Raw genomic sequence first — 15,419 nt, 5'->3', positions numbered from 1 at the left:
ACCTAGAGATGGCTCTGGGATGTGATTGAGTACCGACCCCAGAAGGGGTGCCCAGAAATGGCCCAGCACTGTCATTTCACCTCTGTGTTATCCCTCCTATGAAGCCGGTGGTCATCTCGCCTTTCCCATTTGGGTGCATTGCTGGTCATGGGAATGGAACCCGGCCGTCTCCCCTCCGCCCCCCGCCATTCTGTTCCCTGGTCTTCCTGGTGACTGACCGGCCACGGGCCTCCTCTGGGGTGACCCAGGCACTCCCACCCGCTGTGTGGAGCTTGGCTTCCTCAGGCACAGTGAGGAGCCGAGGGAGGTGGTTCTTCGGCTCCTTCTCCAGCTCCGGAGCCTCCCTCACTTGTCCGTCATTCTCCACCTGCTGTGTGGAGGCACCGTGTGAACCCACAGGCCCAGGCCCCGGCCCTGGCAGCCTCCCGCACAGGTGTGGCTTCTGGGAACATCCTGACAGTGCCCCCCTCACTCTCGCCCTCATTTATGGGGCTGCACAAAGCGGTGGCCTTGTGCCTGCGGTGCTGAATCACAGCGGAAATGTTCAGAAGTTCCATTAGGATAATCTATCCCAGACGGAGAGCCCTGCCTTGGGGCCTGCTCAGGGTGCTGGTGGCCCATTAGGGCCTGGCGCCCGGCCAGAGGCCACATTACCGCGGCTTCTGCACTGTGGATTTGTCTCAGGCTCCTTAATGAGGCCAGGGACTTGAGTTTTCTTGCGCGTTTGCTTACTTTCCTGCTTAAGGGACCACCAACCTGTGGAGCTGTGTGAAATGCCCACAATAGCCCATGACTCAGGGGATTGGCATTTCTCACAGTCCCCGAGGCTTGGGGGCAGATTTCCTCCACTGCTCTCAAAATAACCAGGTTTGATTGCAGCCTCAGAGAACATGCTACCCGTTCCTTAAAGTGGTACGAACCTATTCCTTAAAAATGTCCCTCAAAGCTTTAGAGGAAATCATCGTTTCCGGCTTCTCCTCGGTGTCTTGTTGATTCCTTTGCCAGATAGTCCTGGGGCTGTCAGAAAGAAGATGGGAGGCTGTGGCTGCCATTGGGCCGGTTGTGCTACCTGAAGCATGAAGTCAATGGCTGGTGCCCAGCTGGGTGCTCACAGGTAGTAAAGGTGACGTGTGTCCCTGCCTGCTAGGATCCAGCCATTGAGAGGGGACACAGGTGAGGGACAGCTCCTTTTCCAGTAGGAGCTTCTTACTCTCACAAGAGAGCTCTGCAGTACCATTTTGGATGAAATTACCAAGAAAATTGACTTTCATTAATACGGCCTCGAGGGCCTGTCTGCAGGATTCGTGCTTTCTGAAATTTGTATGCAATACCATGGTCTCTGTCCTCACTAGGAGGCCTAGCGGTATCACAGGGGACGGGCTGAGAGCTCGGGCTGCCTGGGTTTGCATTTTTCTCTTTATTGGTGAGCTGTGTGCCCTTGACCAAGATGTTCTCTGGGCCCCAGCCTTCTCACCTGTGCTGTGAGGATGCAGCCGTAGGCCCTGCATTGGGGGTGGCTGGGACTGCATAAGTTACAGACATGGGAGTGACCATGGTGCCTGGAGCTCAGTGTCAGCCAGGTATGGGAAAGGCCTAGGAAGGGGAGGCTGCGGGACTGTGTCTTGTCCCCTGAAGTGGGCTGGAAGCCCCATGCAGGGCTAGCTCCTGTCTTGTGTACCTCAGAGTCCTGAACTCTATGAAGCTTTGGTGATGCTTTGGAATTCTCCTGGAAGAGCTGCAGAGCTATTCCCCTTGGATGGGGGGAGGGGAAGACATATTTTTCCCCGGGCATCAATGTACCTTCTGTTCTAACATGGGCAGCTCAAGGGAGAGTCCCGGTAGTGCCTGAGGCTCGCAGCTGAGCTGGGCTGGGATCTGAACTAGACCAGGATCTGAACTAAAACCTGGTCTTCCTCCCACACCCTACTCTGGTTCCTCAGCTGTAGGACGCCACCCCTTCTGCTGCTGTCATCCTCGGGTGCAGACCCTTGGAGCCTGGCTTTTACCCTGAATGTTCCTCTGATTATACAGACCTCAGAACTTTCTCGGCAGTGGAAGCTGTTTGTGTTTCTGGAACCTAAAATGCTTGGTCATGAGGGTGTGGGATTATGGGGTTGGTGTCCTGTTTCCTGGCTTCTGCCCTGAGCAAAGGGCTGGGGCTCTGGACTCTGGCCCCTGGACATCCCCCATCCACACGTAGTGCTCTGCAGTCACTGCTGCAAGCAGGTCTGCTGGGTGCACCTCTGGGAGAGCACCTCATGCCTCCTTTCTTCCAGCTGCCCATAGGGTTCTCACGTTCATGGGACCACCATGTTGAAATGGATGGAAATACAACTCGATGAGGTTTGCCCAAGCTGCCAAGCCTCTGCTCAGGTGTGGGAACCCTGCCCTATTTTTCTGCCCAGCTCTCAGCAGTAAGATCAGCATTTCCCAGTGGGCTCTGGTTCTGGATGCCCTTTGCCATGTGCAGTGTATTTATTGGAACCGGAGTTAGTGACTTCACATGTTAATCTAGCAACTGAGAAACTGTTGCATCCAGAGCTGCCAGCAGCCCAGGGGGTCTCCATGAGTGACTGGCTGGACAGGTATCCTGGTGCTAAGCCCCTCACCAGCAGGCTGGGTCTGCTGGGACTACTCTCTCTTCAGCTCTGGGATCTGAAGCATAGATGTGAACAGCCTAATGAAACTCTATAATTTTAGAATTTGGGAGCAGACATAGTCAAATAAATCACTTAGTTTGGTACTTTTCACCATTTTATCAAAGGAGATAACAAGATGCCAGTTTGGATGCAGTGAGGCCCCTCCTGGGGGTGGCTGCTGACGAGGAGCGCTTTAGCACTGCCTTGTCCATCTGCCTGCCTTCTACTTTTTGTCATCTCCAGGATGACCCCCTGGAACATAGTTTGAAACTATAGATGCAGTTTGGCTGCCTTACAAGTGTCAGTCCCTGCTCTGCTCGTCAGCAAGCTGCCCCCTCAGCTGTGACTCCAGGAAGACCCCAGTGAGGATGTAGCTGCTCTGGGGCCCTCTAGCCGGGGGTGACATGCCATGCCTGGGGCCCACATCTCTCCAGTGCCCCCTTGCTCCTGCTCCTTTTCACCCTGGATGAGAAAGCTTTCTAGAAGGGCTTGGCTCTCCAGTACTGCCAAAGCCCTAGCCTGGTCATTTTGTTCACTGGGCTGGAATGGGTTGAGTGCCATGCTGGGCACCAGGGAAGAGGTAGTGAGCAGAGCAGGCAGTGTGGCCCAGGTCTGCTGAGCCTGGTGGGTGGGCTTGCCAGCCCTGTGGTGCAACCTTGCCAAAGGCTCCTCTTTAGGTAGAGGTCCTAAAACATGTCACAGTGTGGTTATTGGCCACATACCACATAATACATTTTATTAGAGGCACTTCTTACACTTCCATTTCCTAATGAATTATCTTTTAAAATTATTTTTACAGGGCCTTATTGGAAGGAGAAAGTAATCCAGAGATAGTGGTCTGGACTGAGCACACTGAAAACATGCCATCAGGTAAATAAAAGCTAACTATTTCACTTAGCTTTAAGCATCTGAACTGTTTATTCTGTGGTTAGATAGTGAAGCACCATCATCTGGAAGAACGGGTTAGATGTGGTGTTTAGATAACAGGAGTTCATCTCTCATTTAAGTACCAAATAGATTTTAGTGTAATGTGGCATAATTTCAGTTATGTGCATGAGAATGTTTCGGAAGGTGCTCAATAAACTTGGTCCTTCCCTCGACGGGATGTGGGAGCAGAAGGGGCTGATGGCAATGGGCAGTGTGGGGGCGACGAGGGGTGCACGCGAACTTGAGTTTCACGCCCTTGGAAGGGGCACTCCTTCCATTTCCAGACCACGGGGTTATGGTTGTTACACCTGTAGAGGGAGGTAAGGCCTTGGAGGGCTGGCAGGTAACACTCGGGAACCTGCTGCCCTAACAGGGAAGAGAGGTGGGAGTGGTTGCATTGTTTCCACCACTGTAGGTTGGTGTGGGCAGCTCAGGAAAACGTGTCCTGGTGCCCTGAAGACTATCTTACTCAGGTCAAGAGCCTCAAGACAGGGCCCATCCTTCCTGTGGCTGCAGAACTGACATAAGAGAATTAATGTTCATTAGAAAGACCCTAAGAACCTGAGGGATAACTTGTTTTTTAAACTTTTAAAGCCCTATAGAATCTTAAAGAGCTCTGGCTAAGCCAGGGTAGATTAAGTTACATATAGAATGTTGAGCTCAATCCTTCTGCATCATGGTTTTAGTCCTCATTGTTCCCTTAGGCACCTCATGGATTTGACAGGTCACTGGGTTGAGAATAATATTTGGGTGCTAATCATATAAAACTGGAAGGGATCTGGTCTTAGATAACATGCAGCGACTTTCCTTTCTAATTTTGAAAGTAAGTTTGAAGAAAGCAAAGACATTCATGGAAGGGTAGGCACTGGTCAGCCTGCCTGGCATCAGTTAACATATGACATCTACAAAACAAGAATGAACTCCCCAGATTTCAAGGTTTACTTAGTTACCTAAATTTGTAACCTGTGAATACTTAAGTTTAGACATACATGTAACCTAGAGAGAGGGGAGAAGGAAGAAAAGGGCCCCGGAGCTCCCAGAAAGACCAACAGCCTAAGCCAGGGCCTTGCTCAGCTTTTACCAGTTGTGATTTTGGAGCCAAGGGAGAGCACATGGAGAGGCTGACAGCTGCTGCCGTCAACTTGCTTCATTTATTTGTTATTTTTCAAGCTTCTTGAAGGAAGTGGAGAACTTCATGTTTGTAAACTAAATGGATTTTGGCAATTACATATTATGCCAAAAGCTTTAGAATAAAACTTATTAGTTGTGAATTCTTTTATTAGACTTTGAGCTTCCAGATAGTTCTGTTCTGTGGAATGAATGTGCAGGTAATCAATACTTATTAGTGTGCTTGTGTTTCTTTTGTAATATTGCATAAAATAATGTTGGCCCCTTGCCCGCTAGCTGACAGGCCTAAACCCAGCCTGTAATCTTCCATATTTCCTGTTGAATCTTAATTATAAATGAGATGGTTCCTGCACTGTTTCCTAGGGTTCATCTTCTGGGACTTCTCAGTTTAGGATCAGTTGACCTAAAAAGAGGAGCTCTGTAGAAAATGTCCTGGCCTTGTCTCTTTCCTGTATTTTGGAATCTGTCCAAAGAAGGCCTCTGGCCTTGGCTGCCGTAAGGGAGAGAGAAGGCCCTGTCTCCGCTGATCCAGCCAGGGTGTGGGTGGACACTGGGGCCCTCTCGGCATGGACGGTGCTCCTGCTTATGTTCTAACCACCCGCTGCCATTCCTGATGAGCAGTTTACCTCGCTGGGGTTTGCACCCCCCAAAGGGTAGCACTCTTTGCAAACAGCCTAGAGCAAAGCTGGAAGCCCTGATGGCTGCCTCCCAGCTCAGGGTCATGACACTAAGACAGATCGGGGTGTTTCTGAGAACACGGGCACCTTTTCAGATGAGAAAGTTGTTAAGTGTAAAAATAAAAGATCAGAAAACTTAACAAAGTTAAATTGCTTGATATTTGTATGGAAATCTGGGAAGTTAAATTATTTAATATTTATATGGAAATCAGTGAAAAATAAGAGCATATTAAATAGTGGAGGATAATGCTTTTGGTGTTTAATAATGACATACACTGTAATTATAGAGCTCTTCTTTGCTGAAGTAGTAAATCAAATTTAACAAGAAATTAATGATTTCAAAATATAAGATTGTGAAATTTTAGCCACGGAAAGTAGCACCTCTGACCTATCTGGCATGTGCATTGTGCTTTACGATTAATGTTAAGATGAGTGAGTATCTTAACATCAGTAACTGGAGAAATGTGTTAGGCTAAAGTATTTGTAGCACTACCTTTTATTGTAACAGGATTTTGTAAATGGCAAAAAAATAATTTGAGCACTGACTATAACTTATTTATGATGATCTTTCTGTGGTAACAATATTTATTTATTATGATGAAATGAGATTTGACCTGCAATGATGCTTTTAGATGGAAAAGGGTAATGATGCCTGTCATTTTAATGAACTGTTTATTCAATTTCTACAGAATTCAGAAACAAATCCTATCACTATACCGAATCAGTATTACAGAGAGAAAATGAAAGAAATCAATTTTCAAGGCAGAAAGCAACTTTGGCGAGTTTAAATCATGGCTCAGCTCTGTATTCTAGCCTGTCAGGGCACCGTGGATCTCAGACGGGCACATCTATTGGAGGCGCTGCCAGAAGAGGCTTCCTGGGCTCGGGATATTCTTCCTCGGCCACTACCCAGCAGGAAAACTCTTACATCAACAGTCAAACCAGTGTCAGAACTTTCTTTCCAACCTATGGCCCTTTAAGAAATACTGAGGCTCAAGTGAAAACATTCCTTGACAGACCAAAAGCTGGAGATACAAGGGAGGTCCCCGTTTACATAGCTGAAGATTCCACAGTTGCCCGCCAGTCATCCCGGGAATGCCGAGACAATGTGGCGGCAAGAGCTTTGGAAAGCACACAGTCAAATGAGAGGACCATCATTCTGGGAAAGAAAACAGAAGTGAAAGCCCCAAGGGAGCAAGAAAGAAACAGACCAGAAACCATCCGAACAAAGCCAGAAGAGAAAATGTTCGATTCTAAAGAGAAGGCTTCCGAGGAGAGGAACCTAAGATGGGAAGAACTGACGAAGTTAGACAAAGAAGCAAGACAGAGAGAAAGCCAGCAGATGAGGGAGAAAGAGCCACTGAAGGAGAAAAGCGTGCGAGAGAGAGAGATACCGATTAGTCTAGAAGTATCCCAGGACAGAAGAGCAGAGGCATCCCCGAAAGGTTTGCAGACCCCCGTGAAGGATGCTGGTGGCGGGACTGGTAGAGAGGCAAAAGCAAGAGAGCTGCAGTTCAGGTTGGGCACTAGTGATGCCACTGGTGCGCTGCCAGGCGATTCCATGACAGAAACCGTAGCAGAAAACATCGTTACCAGCATCCTGAAGCAGTTCACTCAGTCTCCAGAGGCAGAAGCATCTGCTGATTCTTTTCCAGACACAAAAGTCACTTACGTGGACAGAAAAGAGCTTCCTATGGAAAGGAAAACGAAGACCGAAATAGTCGTGGAGTCTAAACTGACCGAGGACGTTGATGTTTCCGATGAAGCTGGCCTGGACTACCTTTTAAGCAAGGATATTAAGGAAGTGGGGCTGAAAGGCAAGTCGGCTGAGCAGATGATAGGAGACATCATCAACCTCGGCCTGAAAGGGAGGGAGGGCAGAGCGAAGGTCGTCAATGTGGAGATCGTCGAGGAGCCCGTGAGCTATGTCAGCGGGGAGATGCCAGAGGAATTTTCTGTCCCATTTGAGGTGGAGGAGGTTGATGATGTGTCCCCAGGCTCCGGAGGGTTGGTTAAGGAAGAGGAAGGTTATGGAGAGAGAGATGTCACATTCTCAGTTAATCAGCATCAGAGGACCAAGCAGCCCCAGGAGAATACGACTCATGTTGAAGAAGTGACAGAGGCAGGTGACTCAGAGGGTGAGCAGAGTTATTTTGTGTCAACTCCAGATGAATACCCTGGGGGGCATGACAGAGATGATGGTTCCGTGTATGGGCAGATCCACATCGAGGAGGAATCCACCATCAGGTACTCTTGGCAGGATGAAATTGTGCAGGGGACTCGAAGGAGGACACAGAGGGATGATGCAGTGGGCGAGAAGGTTGTGAAGCCCTCGGATGTCCCAGCGCCCTCTCTGGAGGGGGACCTGGGTTCCACTCACTGGAAAGAACAATCTAGAAGTGGTGAATTTCATGCCGAAGCCACCGTCATTGAAAAAGAAATTAAAATACCCCATGAATTCCACACCTCCATGAAGGGCATCTCCTCCAAGGAGCCCCGGCAGCAGCTGGTGGAGGTCATCGGGCAGCTAGAGGAAACCCTTCCTGAGCGCATGAGGGAAGAGCTGGCTGCCCTCACCACTGAGGGGCAGGGTGGGCCAGGGAGTGTTTCCGTGGACGTCAAGAAGATCCAGGCTGCTGATGGTGGCTCCGTGACCCTGGTTGCTGAGGTCAACCTCTCACAAACTGTGGATGCCAATCAGTTAGACCTAGAGGAGCTGAGCAGAGATGAGGCCGGTGAGATGGAGAAAGCTGTGGAGTCAGTGGTTCGGGAGAGCCTGAGCAAGCAACGCAGACCCGTGCCTGGCAGCCCAGATGAGGCAGATGGAGCAGAGGCCCCGGGCACTGGTGTTCGCTTCAGGCGTTGGGCCACCAGGGAGCTGTACATCCCCTCAGGCAAGAGTGAGGATGCGGGCCAGTCCACTCACAGCTCGGGATGGCACAGCCCCCAGGGCCCAGTGTCGGCCACTGTGGAGGTCAGCAGCCCCACGGGCTTTTCCCAGTCACAGGTGCTGGAGGACGTGAGTCAGGCTGCAAGGCACATTACTCTCGGCCCGTCTGAGGTCTGGAGGACTGAGCGAATGTCATATGAAGGACCTACTGCGGAAGTGGTAGAGGTAAGTGAGGGAGGTGACCTAAGTCAGGCAGTGAGCCCGACCGGAGCCAGCCGGTCTGTGAGGCATGTCACGCTGGGTCCCGGTCAGAGTCCACCATCCAGAGAAGTTGTCTTCCAAGGCCCTGCCCCTGCCTCTCCGGAGGATGGGGGCTCGCCAGAGCCTGGCCCGGTCGAGTTTTCTTCAGATATGGATGGATCAGGGAGGCATAGTACGTTTGGCTCCAAACAATTTCATGCTGAAAAGGAGATTCTTTTTCAGGGCCCCATTTCTGCTGCAGGGAAGGTTGGTGATTATTTTGCAACAGAAGAGTCAGTGGGTACCCAGATTTCTGTAAGGCAACTCCAGTTAGGCCCTAGAGAAGGGTTCAGTGGGCAGATCCAGTTTACAACTCCACTTTCAGACAAGCTGGAGTTGGGTGTCAGAGGAGATTCTGTACACACGGAAGGGTTGCCAGGGAGCAGCACGTCCATCAGGCACATCAGCCTTGGGCCTCAGAGGCATCAGACCACCCAGCAGATAGTTTACCATGGGCTGCTTCCCCGACCCGGGGAATCTGGTGACTCAGAGAGCATTGTGCACAGGGAGAGCTCAGCAGATGTGCCCCAGGCCACTCATAGTCATACCGTAGGTAGAAAAACCTTTATGACTGAAAAGAGCACCTTCCAAAGTGTCATTTCGGAATCTCCTGAGGAGGATAGTGCAGGGGACATGTCAGGGGCAGAAGTGACATCGGGTATTAGCAGATCCTTTAGGCACATTCAGCTAGGTCCCACAGAAAATGAAACCTCTGAATGTGTTGTCATCCGTGGACCTGTGTCCAGAACATTAGTGCTTCCTGGTTCAGCGGCCTCCCCTGAGCTAGATGAGTTAGAAGACAGCAGAAGAACGCTTAGGCACACTGCACCAGGGCCCAAAGAAACTTCATTTACCTTTCAGATGGATGTGAGTAACGTAGAGGCCATCCGCAGCCGGACACAGGAAGCAGGAGCTCGCGGTGTGTCTGACCGTGGTGCCTGGAGAGACACGGACAGTAGGGATGATCAGGCAGTTGGCGTGAGCTTTAAGGTCTCTGCTGGGGAAGAACAGGGCAAGGAGCAGGCCATGTTTGATAAGAAGGTGCAGCTACAGAGAATGGTAGACCAAAGGTCAGTGATTTCGGATGAAAAGAAAGTTGCCCTCCTCTATCTAGACAGTGAGGAGGAGGAGAATGATGGGCATTGGTTTTAATAAGCAGAAACGTTTTGTTTTAATGGTATCCTATTGGCAACATACCAACATCCAAAGGCCTTATTTTAAGGCACAGGGAGTCTATTAAAATCTCCCGTTTTTGCTTCCTTAGAGAGTACTCCAGGCAGTGTCAATTTACATTAATCCATAAAGATTTCCAGTTAATTCATGCCTTAAAAGACACTGCAATTTTATTTTTGAGTTGGGACTTTTACAAAACACTTTTTTTTCCCCTGGAGTCTTCTTTCCACTCCTGGAGATGATTTCTATGTTTTGCACCTGGTCACAGACATGGCTTGCATCTGTTTGAATAACAGTTAATTATAGATGTCAGAACATTAACCAGATTAAAGTAATACATTTAAGAGTCAATTTTGCTTGCATGTGCTAATATGAAATAATAAACTAACACTGTAGGGGAAAATAAATACATTTTAGACTCTTTCTAAAAAGTCTTTTCAAAAAGAAATTGTAGGAAATAGGCAGACTGTTCATGTTTAAAAAATTTTGCTAAATAAATGATTTCATCTTTAGGAAAAACTTACTTGCCATATAGAGTTAAATTTATCTTAAGACTTGAATGCATTGCTTTCTATGTACAGAACTTTTAAAAATACAGTATTTATGGAGAGGACAGCTGTAGTCTGTTATGATATTTCACATTCTGTTTGCACAGGTTCCCCTGCACTGGTAGGATAGGTGAGGATTGGGAATTGCTTACGGTACCATTTCATTTTTTGGCACTAGGTCATTAAGTAGCACACAGTCTGAACACCCTTTTTTTGTTATAGCTAAGTTCTGGCCTGGCCAGTTCCTATCAGACTATGCAGACTTGAGCTTCTCTGCATCTTAGCCCTCAGCACCCAAATGTTTCATTTCACTGGGGAGAGGTAGACCTTGAAGGCAGTGAAGAATGCTGATGCTCATACTGCAGCTGGACTGGCAAGTTGGCTGTGTGCAGGGAAACTGGAAACACATAGTGTTTCCACACAAAGTGCCCCCTAAAGAGGCCTTTCCCAGCCTTCCATTCACAGGATGCAGGTCTTTCTGAGCTCAGGGGTGAAAGATAAAAACAACCGTGAACCCACCTCACGGAAGCTTTTTTCACTTTCAACAGAAGTCGTTGCAATTGGGGTGTTTTGTCCAGAGAAACAATCTATTGAATGGAAGGATGTTTTGGGGAAGGAACTGGGTATCTCTCCTGCAGCCCAGCACTGAGATACCCAGGCATGAGAAAGGCCTCCACACTCACGGGGGGCAGAGCGTGGTCCTGTAGAGAGGCACCACTGGGTTTAAGATACTGGGATGAGCGTGCTTCATTGGATTCGTTTTATTTTACACATGGGTTTTTTTTTTTTTTTTTTTTTTTTTTTTTTGAGACAGAGTTTCACTCTTGTTGCCCAGGCTGGAGTACAATGGCGCGATCTCGGCTCACCGCAACCTCCACCTCCTGGGTTCAGGCAATTCTCCTGCCTCAGCCTCCTGAGTAGCTGGGATTACAGGCACGCGCCACCGTGCCCAGCTAATTTTTTTTTTGTATTTTTAGTAGAGATGGGGTTTCACTACGTTGACCAGGATGGTTTCAATCTCTTGACCTAGTGATCCACCCGCCTCGGCCTCCCAAAGTGCTGGGATTACAGGCTTGAGCCACCGTGCCCGGCCACATGTGGGTATTGTTTTTAAAGCTTCCATCTGGAAAGTGTAGCATCATATAGAAAAAGGACTGCTAGCAGCACAGCATTTTTTCAGTCCAGGCTAGCTTCTTTCACGTCATGTTGTCTCAGCTGTACTTCCTGTAACACAGTATCATAGCACTGACTAGTGCACTGAGGAGTAAAACTCTGAGGTAGCACCACTCTCAGGCAGGCGACAATGATGGCACCGGAGGGTCTTCCCTCTCAGACTCACGTGGAGGCCCTTGGACCCCCAGGGCCCACGTCTCCCCAGGTCCTGGGAGTGCCTACCGCAGGTAGTTTCTGGAGAGTGCATTTTCTTAATCGGGCAGTGGAGGAGAAATGCAGCACAGCTTTCCAATGACATTTGAAAAACACTGCGAATCAGAGTATGGAAAGGAAGTTGATTTGAATTGCAAGTTTAAACCTTTGTTGTCTATCTGCCAAATGAACTAGTAGTGATTGTCAGACTGGGATGGAGGTGACTGCTTTGTAAAGATTTGTCATTTCTGATACAAAGATGTGCTGATTTTATCTGTAACAGGTAACGGTTTTTGGATAGATGATTGGTTGGTGAGAATTTGGTTAAGGTGACAGTCTCCTGTCTGATGACCAGAAAGACTGGCAGTGAGGGGTCTAAGTCTAAGTGGGCTCAGTTTGATGTCAGTGTCTGGGCTCATGACTTGTAAATGGAAGCTGATGTGAACAGGTAATTGATGTTATGACCCGCTTGTATTTACTTTGGGAAATATCTTAGATCTTGTCATCTGCAAGCTTGGGACACAAAGCTTCGAGAAATATTCTGCCAGAAGTACATATGAGTAAGGAATCGAGCTATTGTTGGTTGCTAAATCTGTGAATCACCCAGGAATGTGCCCTTGACATTGTGACAGTTCACCCCAAAGCTCCATGTCCTTTAAAACCAGTCGCTCTGGACACAAGATAAATCACTTCATGGTTGGATGGGGCTGGAACACAACCAGTCTTTTTGTATTTATTGTTATTTAGACAAACAGTACTCACTGAATGTTTTCCAGTTTCCCACTGGTTGTTTTGCTATTGTTTGTTTAAGATGTATATTTAGAATGGCATCATCTAAGAAGCTGATTTTGCTAAATCCCTGTTCCCTACAATAGGAAATGTCACTAGAATGTGCAAAAATAAAAATCTGAGGAAAAAACCCACATTGTTCTTAAAGAGAATGAATATTTTAAGTAGATTTTTGATGTTTCCTTTAAACTCTAAATAAAGAATCTATGTGTTTACATGCATGTTTTTTGGGTAGCAGAGTATTACTGGGCTGAATATATATGAAAAGTTCCAGTTCTCTAATTCCTCAATATTGTGAGCAGAGCTAGAAAGCATGGCAGACAAAGAATAAGCCAACTGGCTTGTATTCAGATATACCCTGGACACTTTGGAGTAAACATGTCATCACAGCCTCAAAGCCTAGTGCCAGTAGGATACCACCAACTATCCCACTTGGGATGGAGAGGTTTCCTGGGATGTGGGACTCTTGAGTGCTAAATCCAGGACTGGCCTGGGCATAGTTGGTTGCCTTATAAGTGCAAACTGGAGGGTTAACCAAGAAATGGCCATGGCCGTTTCTTAGGGGCTTGAAAAAACTGAGGTAGTTTGAGACACAGGAGCAGCTAGATATCCTTACCTGTTTGTAGCCCCTTTACCAAAAATACAAAAACAAAAACACAAGTAGCTGTAGTCTTCCTCCCTTGTTGAAGTCAACAGAATTAACAGATGGGAGACATTGGAGGGAGCATTCCTAAATTCATGCTTTCCTGGGGTGGGGGGGGGTGGCGCTAAATTTAAAAAATGTGTTTTAGCTTTTGTGATTCCAAGATACCTTTCAAGAAATACGGAAAGGAAGAAGTAACATCAGGATGCACATTTATTAAAAAACCCAGCATGGACTCTCAGTTCAGGCTGCTCTAACAGGGAGCCATAACCTGAGAGACATTTATTTCTTACAGTTCTGGAGGCTGGGAAGTCTCAAGGTGCCAACAGATTCGCTTCCCGGTGAGGGCTCTCTTCCTGGCCTGCAGATGGCTGCCTTCTTTCTGTGTCCTCACACGGTGGAGAGAGAGATCATCTCTCTTGTGTCTCTTCTTATAAAGCACTAATCATACTCATCAGGGCTCCACTCTCATGACCTAATCACCTCTCCAAGGCCCCACCTCCTAATATCATCCCTTTGGGGATTAGGGCTTCAACATGAACTGGAGGCACACAAACATTCAGCCCATAGCAGACTCCGCCCGTGTCAACTTAGATAGGACACATGATGAGTAGTGACCACATCTTACACCTTTTTAGCACACTGCTGATGTCCTGCAGGCCCAGGATCTGGGACCAGCATGTACCAGCAAGGATGGTCTGTAGGGTCAGGTGTCACGCTTCTGAGGAAGACATGGAGCCTGCTTTTTTCTACCCTGTTGTGACTCTATTGAGTTTATTTTCCCCCTCAATTCTTGAGGTGGGGCCCTGCACAGATGGCCCCAGGATGGTTTAGATGTCCCAGAGGGAGCTGGAGGGACAGCCCCCTGTGCTGCAATCTGCTGCCATCCTAGTACCAGCCTACAGCCTCACTGGCCACCGTCTGTGGGATGAGGGGAGGGAAGAGAAGGGACGGCATTGCCCACACCTGCATCCCTACTTCTGGGTGCTCCATCCATCTCAATCTGGCACTGGATCTCATCTTTGACATTGTGGAAAACATGCTCAAATCTTCCTGTTAGACTTGGCCAGCCTCACATGACTAAGGCCTCCCTCCAGGGAGCTGAAGACTTCTGTGCACACGACAGTGTGTCAACTCAGGAAGCAGCTCCAGGTGGCATCCGGATTTGTCCTGCCTGGAGTAGAGGCCAGACAGGATGTGAAGCAGCAGGGAATCAGTGCCACCCTCCTGCAGCGTCCTGCTGGCCTTTCTTTTCAGTCCCTTACACCTGCCTCCTGGCCCAGGCTTAGTTAGGTGCACCGAGTCCGGTGCATTGGCCTCCTGCCCCTCCCACTCTGCTCTTTTGCTCTCACGGGTGCTGCCCCTGCTGCCTACCAATCCCACAGCACTAATTCCTGGTGCTGTGCCGGGCTGTGACTGTCTTGTCTATTGCCGTGCCCCCCGTTCTTAGCACATGCCACGTACATACCAGGTGCTCGACACAGTTCAAAGAGTGACCAAGGACACACATAAAGGGAGCTGTCTCTGACCCCCTTTCAGGCTCCAAGGAACTCTGAGGCAGGCTGCACTTTGAAAACACATGCCGATACCAGCGCATTAGAGTTTCCCTTTATTAGCATTTTCTTCCCATGTTATTCTTGATCCCTGTTAACCTCCTATGAGAAAGGGCTTCTTCCTGAGTTTAGTGTTCCAGATCTGACTCCAGACCTATGCAAGGATTTGTGTGTACCAGTAGATCCAGGCTGACTCCTGCAGAGGCCGCTCTGAACTTCTGAAGAGAGGTTTCAGCCACAGTAGTGCTGATGGCCAAAAATTCTTGTTGGCAAGAAAAAACACTTAGGTGATTAAAAGAAAAATGCTTTCTAGCATATATCACCCTGAAGGGCATCCACTGTTCACAGTGTGGCCCACAGGAGGCTTTTGGTCTCACTGTTGCATGTTGGAGCCAACAGTTGGCCTTGAAAGTCTGTATCCTGACTATTGAATTCCATCTTCTAGGTGGAGACAGATGTGTACAGCACCCTGATTGGCAGTGCCCAGGAATGTCCTAGGCTTTTTCAGGGTGGGGGCCTCAGTCTGCTGCTGTGCTGGGCCGGGCCTTCCTCAGCATGGTGTCCTGAGGGATGCTGGTGCAGAAGGCCACTTTGCCTTTTGATGCCTGCCTTGGCTTCACAGCAATCTCGGGAGCCCTGCAGACAAGCAGAGGGTGGGGTGAGTGTGGTGCCCCTCAGCCCCCACACTGTTCCCATCCAGCCGTTGCTGCCCAGCAGGTCCAGACCCATCTAGGAGAAGCCTCAGGAGGGGCTATAAATGAGAGGATAATTGTGGCATGAGAGCATA

General features: G+C 48.6%; 2 protein-coding genes across 14 annotated transcripts in view; one reads left to right on the top strand and one right to left on the bottom strand.

Moving 5' to 3' along the window:
* The window catches only part of SYNM (synemin), a 30,876-nt gene extending 18,219 nt beyond the window's left edge, over nt 1–12,657 (top strand). Inside the window, exons 3-5 of one of the 2 annotated variants that reach the window (XM_008998315.5) lie at nt 3,439–3,509; nt 6,061–8,486; nt 9,423–12,657. In XM_008998315.5, the coding sequence (XP_008996563.1) occupies nt 3,439–3,509; nt 6,061–8,486; nt 9,423–9,713 (2,788 nt within the window). In that variant the 3' untranslated portion in view covers nt 9,714–12,657. Of the gene's footprint in view, nt 1–3,438; nt 3,510–6,060 lie in introns of both variants that reach the window. The other variant, XM_008998314.5, reaches the window with a different exon arrangement.
* Nucleotides 12,658–13,274: 617 nt separating this feature from the next.
* The window catches only part of TTC23 (tetratricopeptide repeat domain 23), a 108,492-nt gene continuing 106,347 nt past the window's right edge, over nt 13,275–15,419 (bottom strand). For all 12 annotated transcript variants that reach the window (XM_017973270.4, XM_078375987.1, XM_035303715.3 and 9 more), the window contains one exon: nt 13,275–15,268. In XM_017973270.4, the coding sequence (XP_017828759.3) occupies nt 15,151–15,268 (118 nt within the window). In that variant the 3' untranslated portion in view covers nt 13,275–15,150. The remainder of the gene's footprint in view (nt 15,269–15,419) is intronic.

Source organism: Callithrix jacchus, chromosome 6 (genome assembly GCF_049354715.1).
Source record: "Callithrix jacchus isolate 240 chromosome 6, calJac240_pri, whole genome shotgun sequence".
In the NCBI taxonomy this organism is placed as follows: Eukaryota; Metazoa; Chordata; class Mammalia; order Primates; family Cebidae; genus Callithrix; species Callithrix jacchus.
Note: the sequence above shows the minus strand (reverse complement) of the source record. Positions and strands in the feature narration are given on the sequence as shown.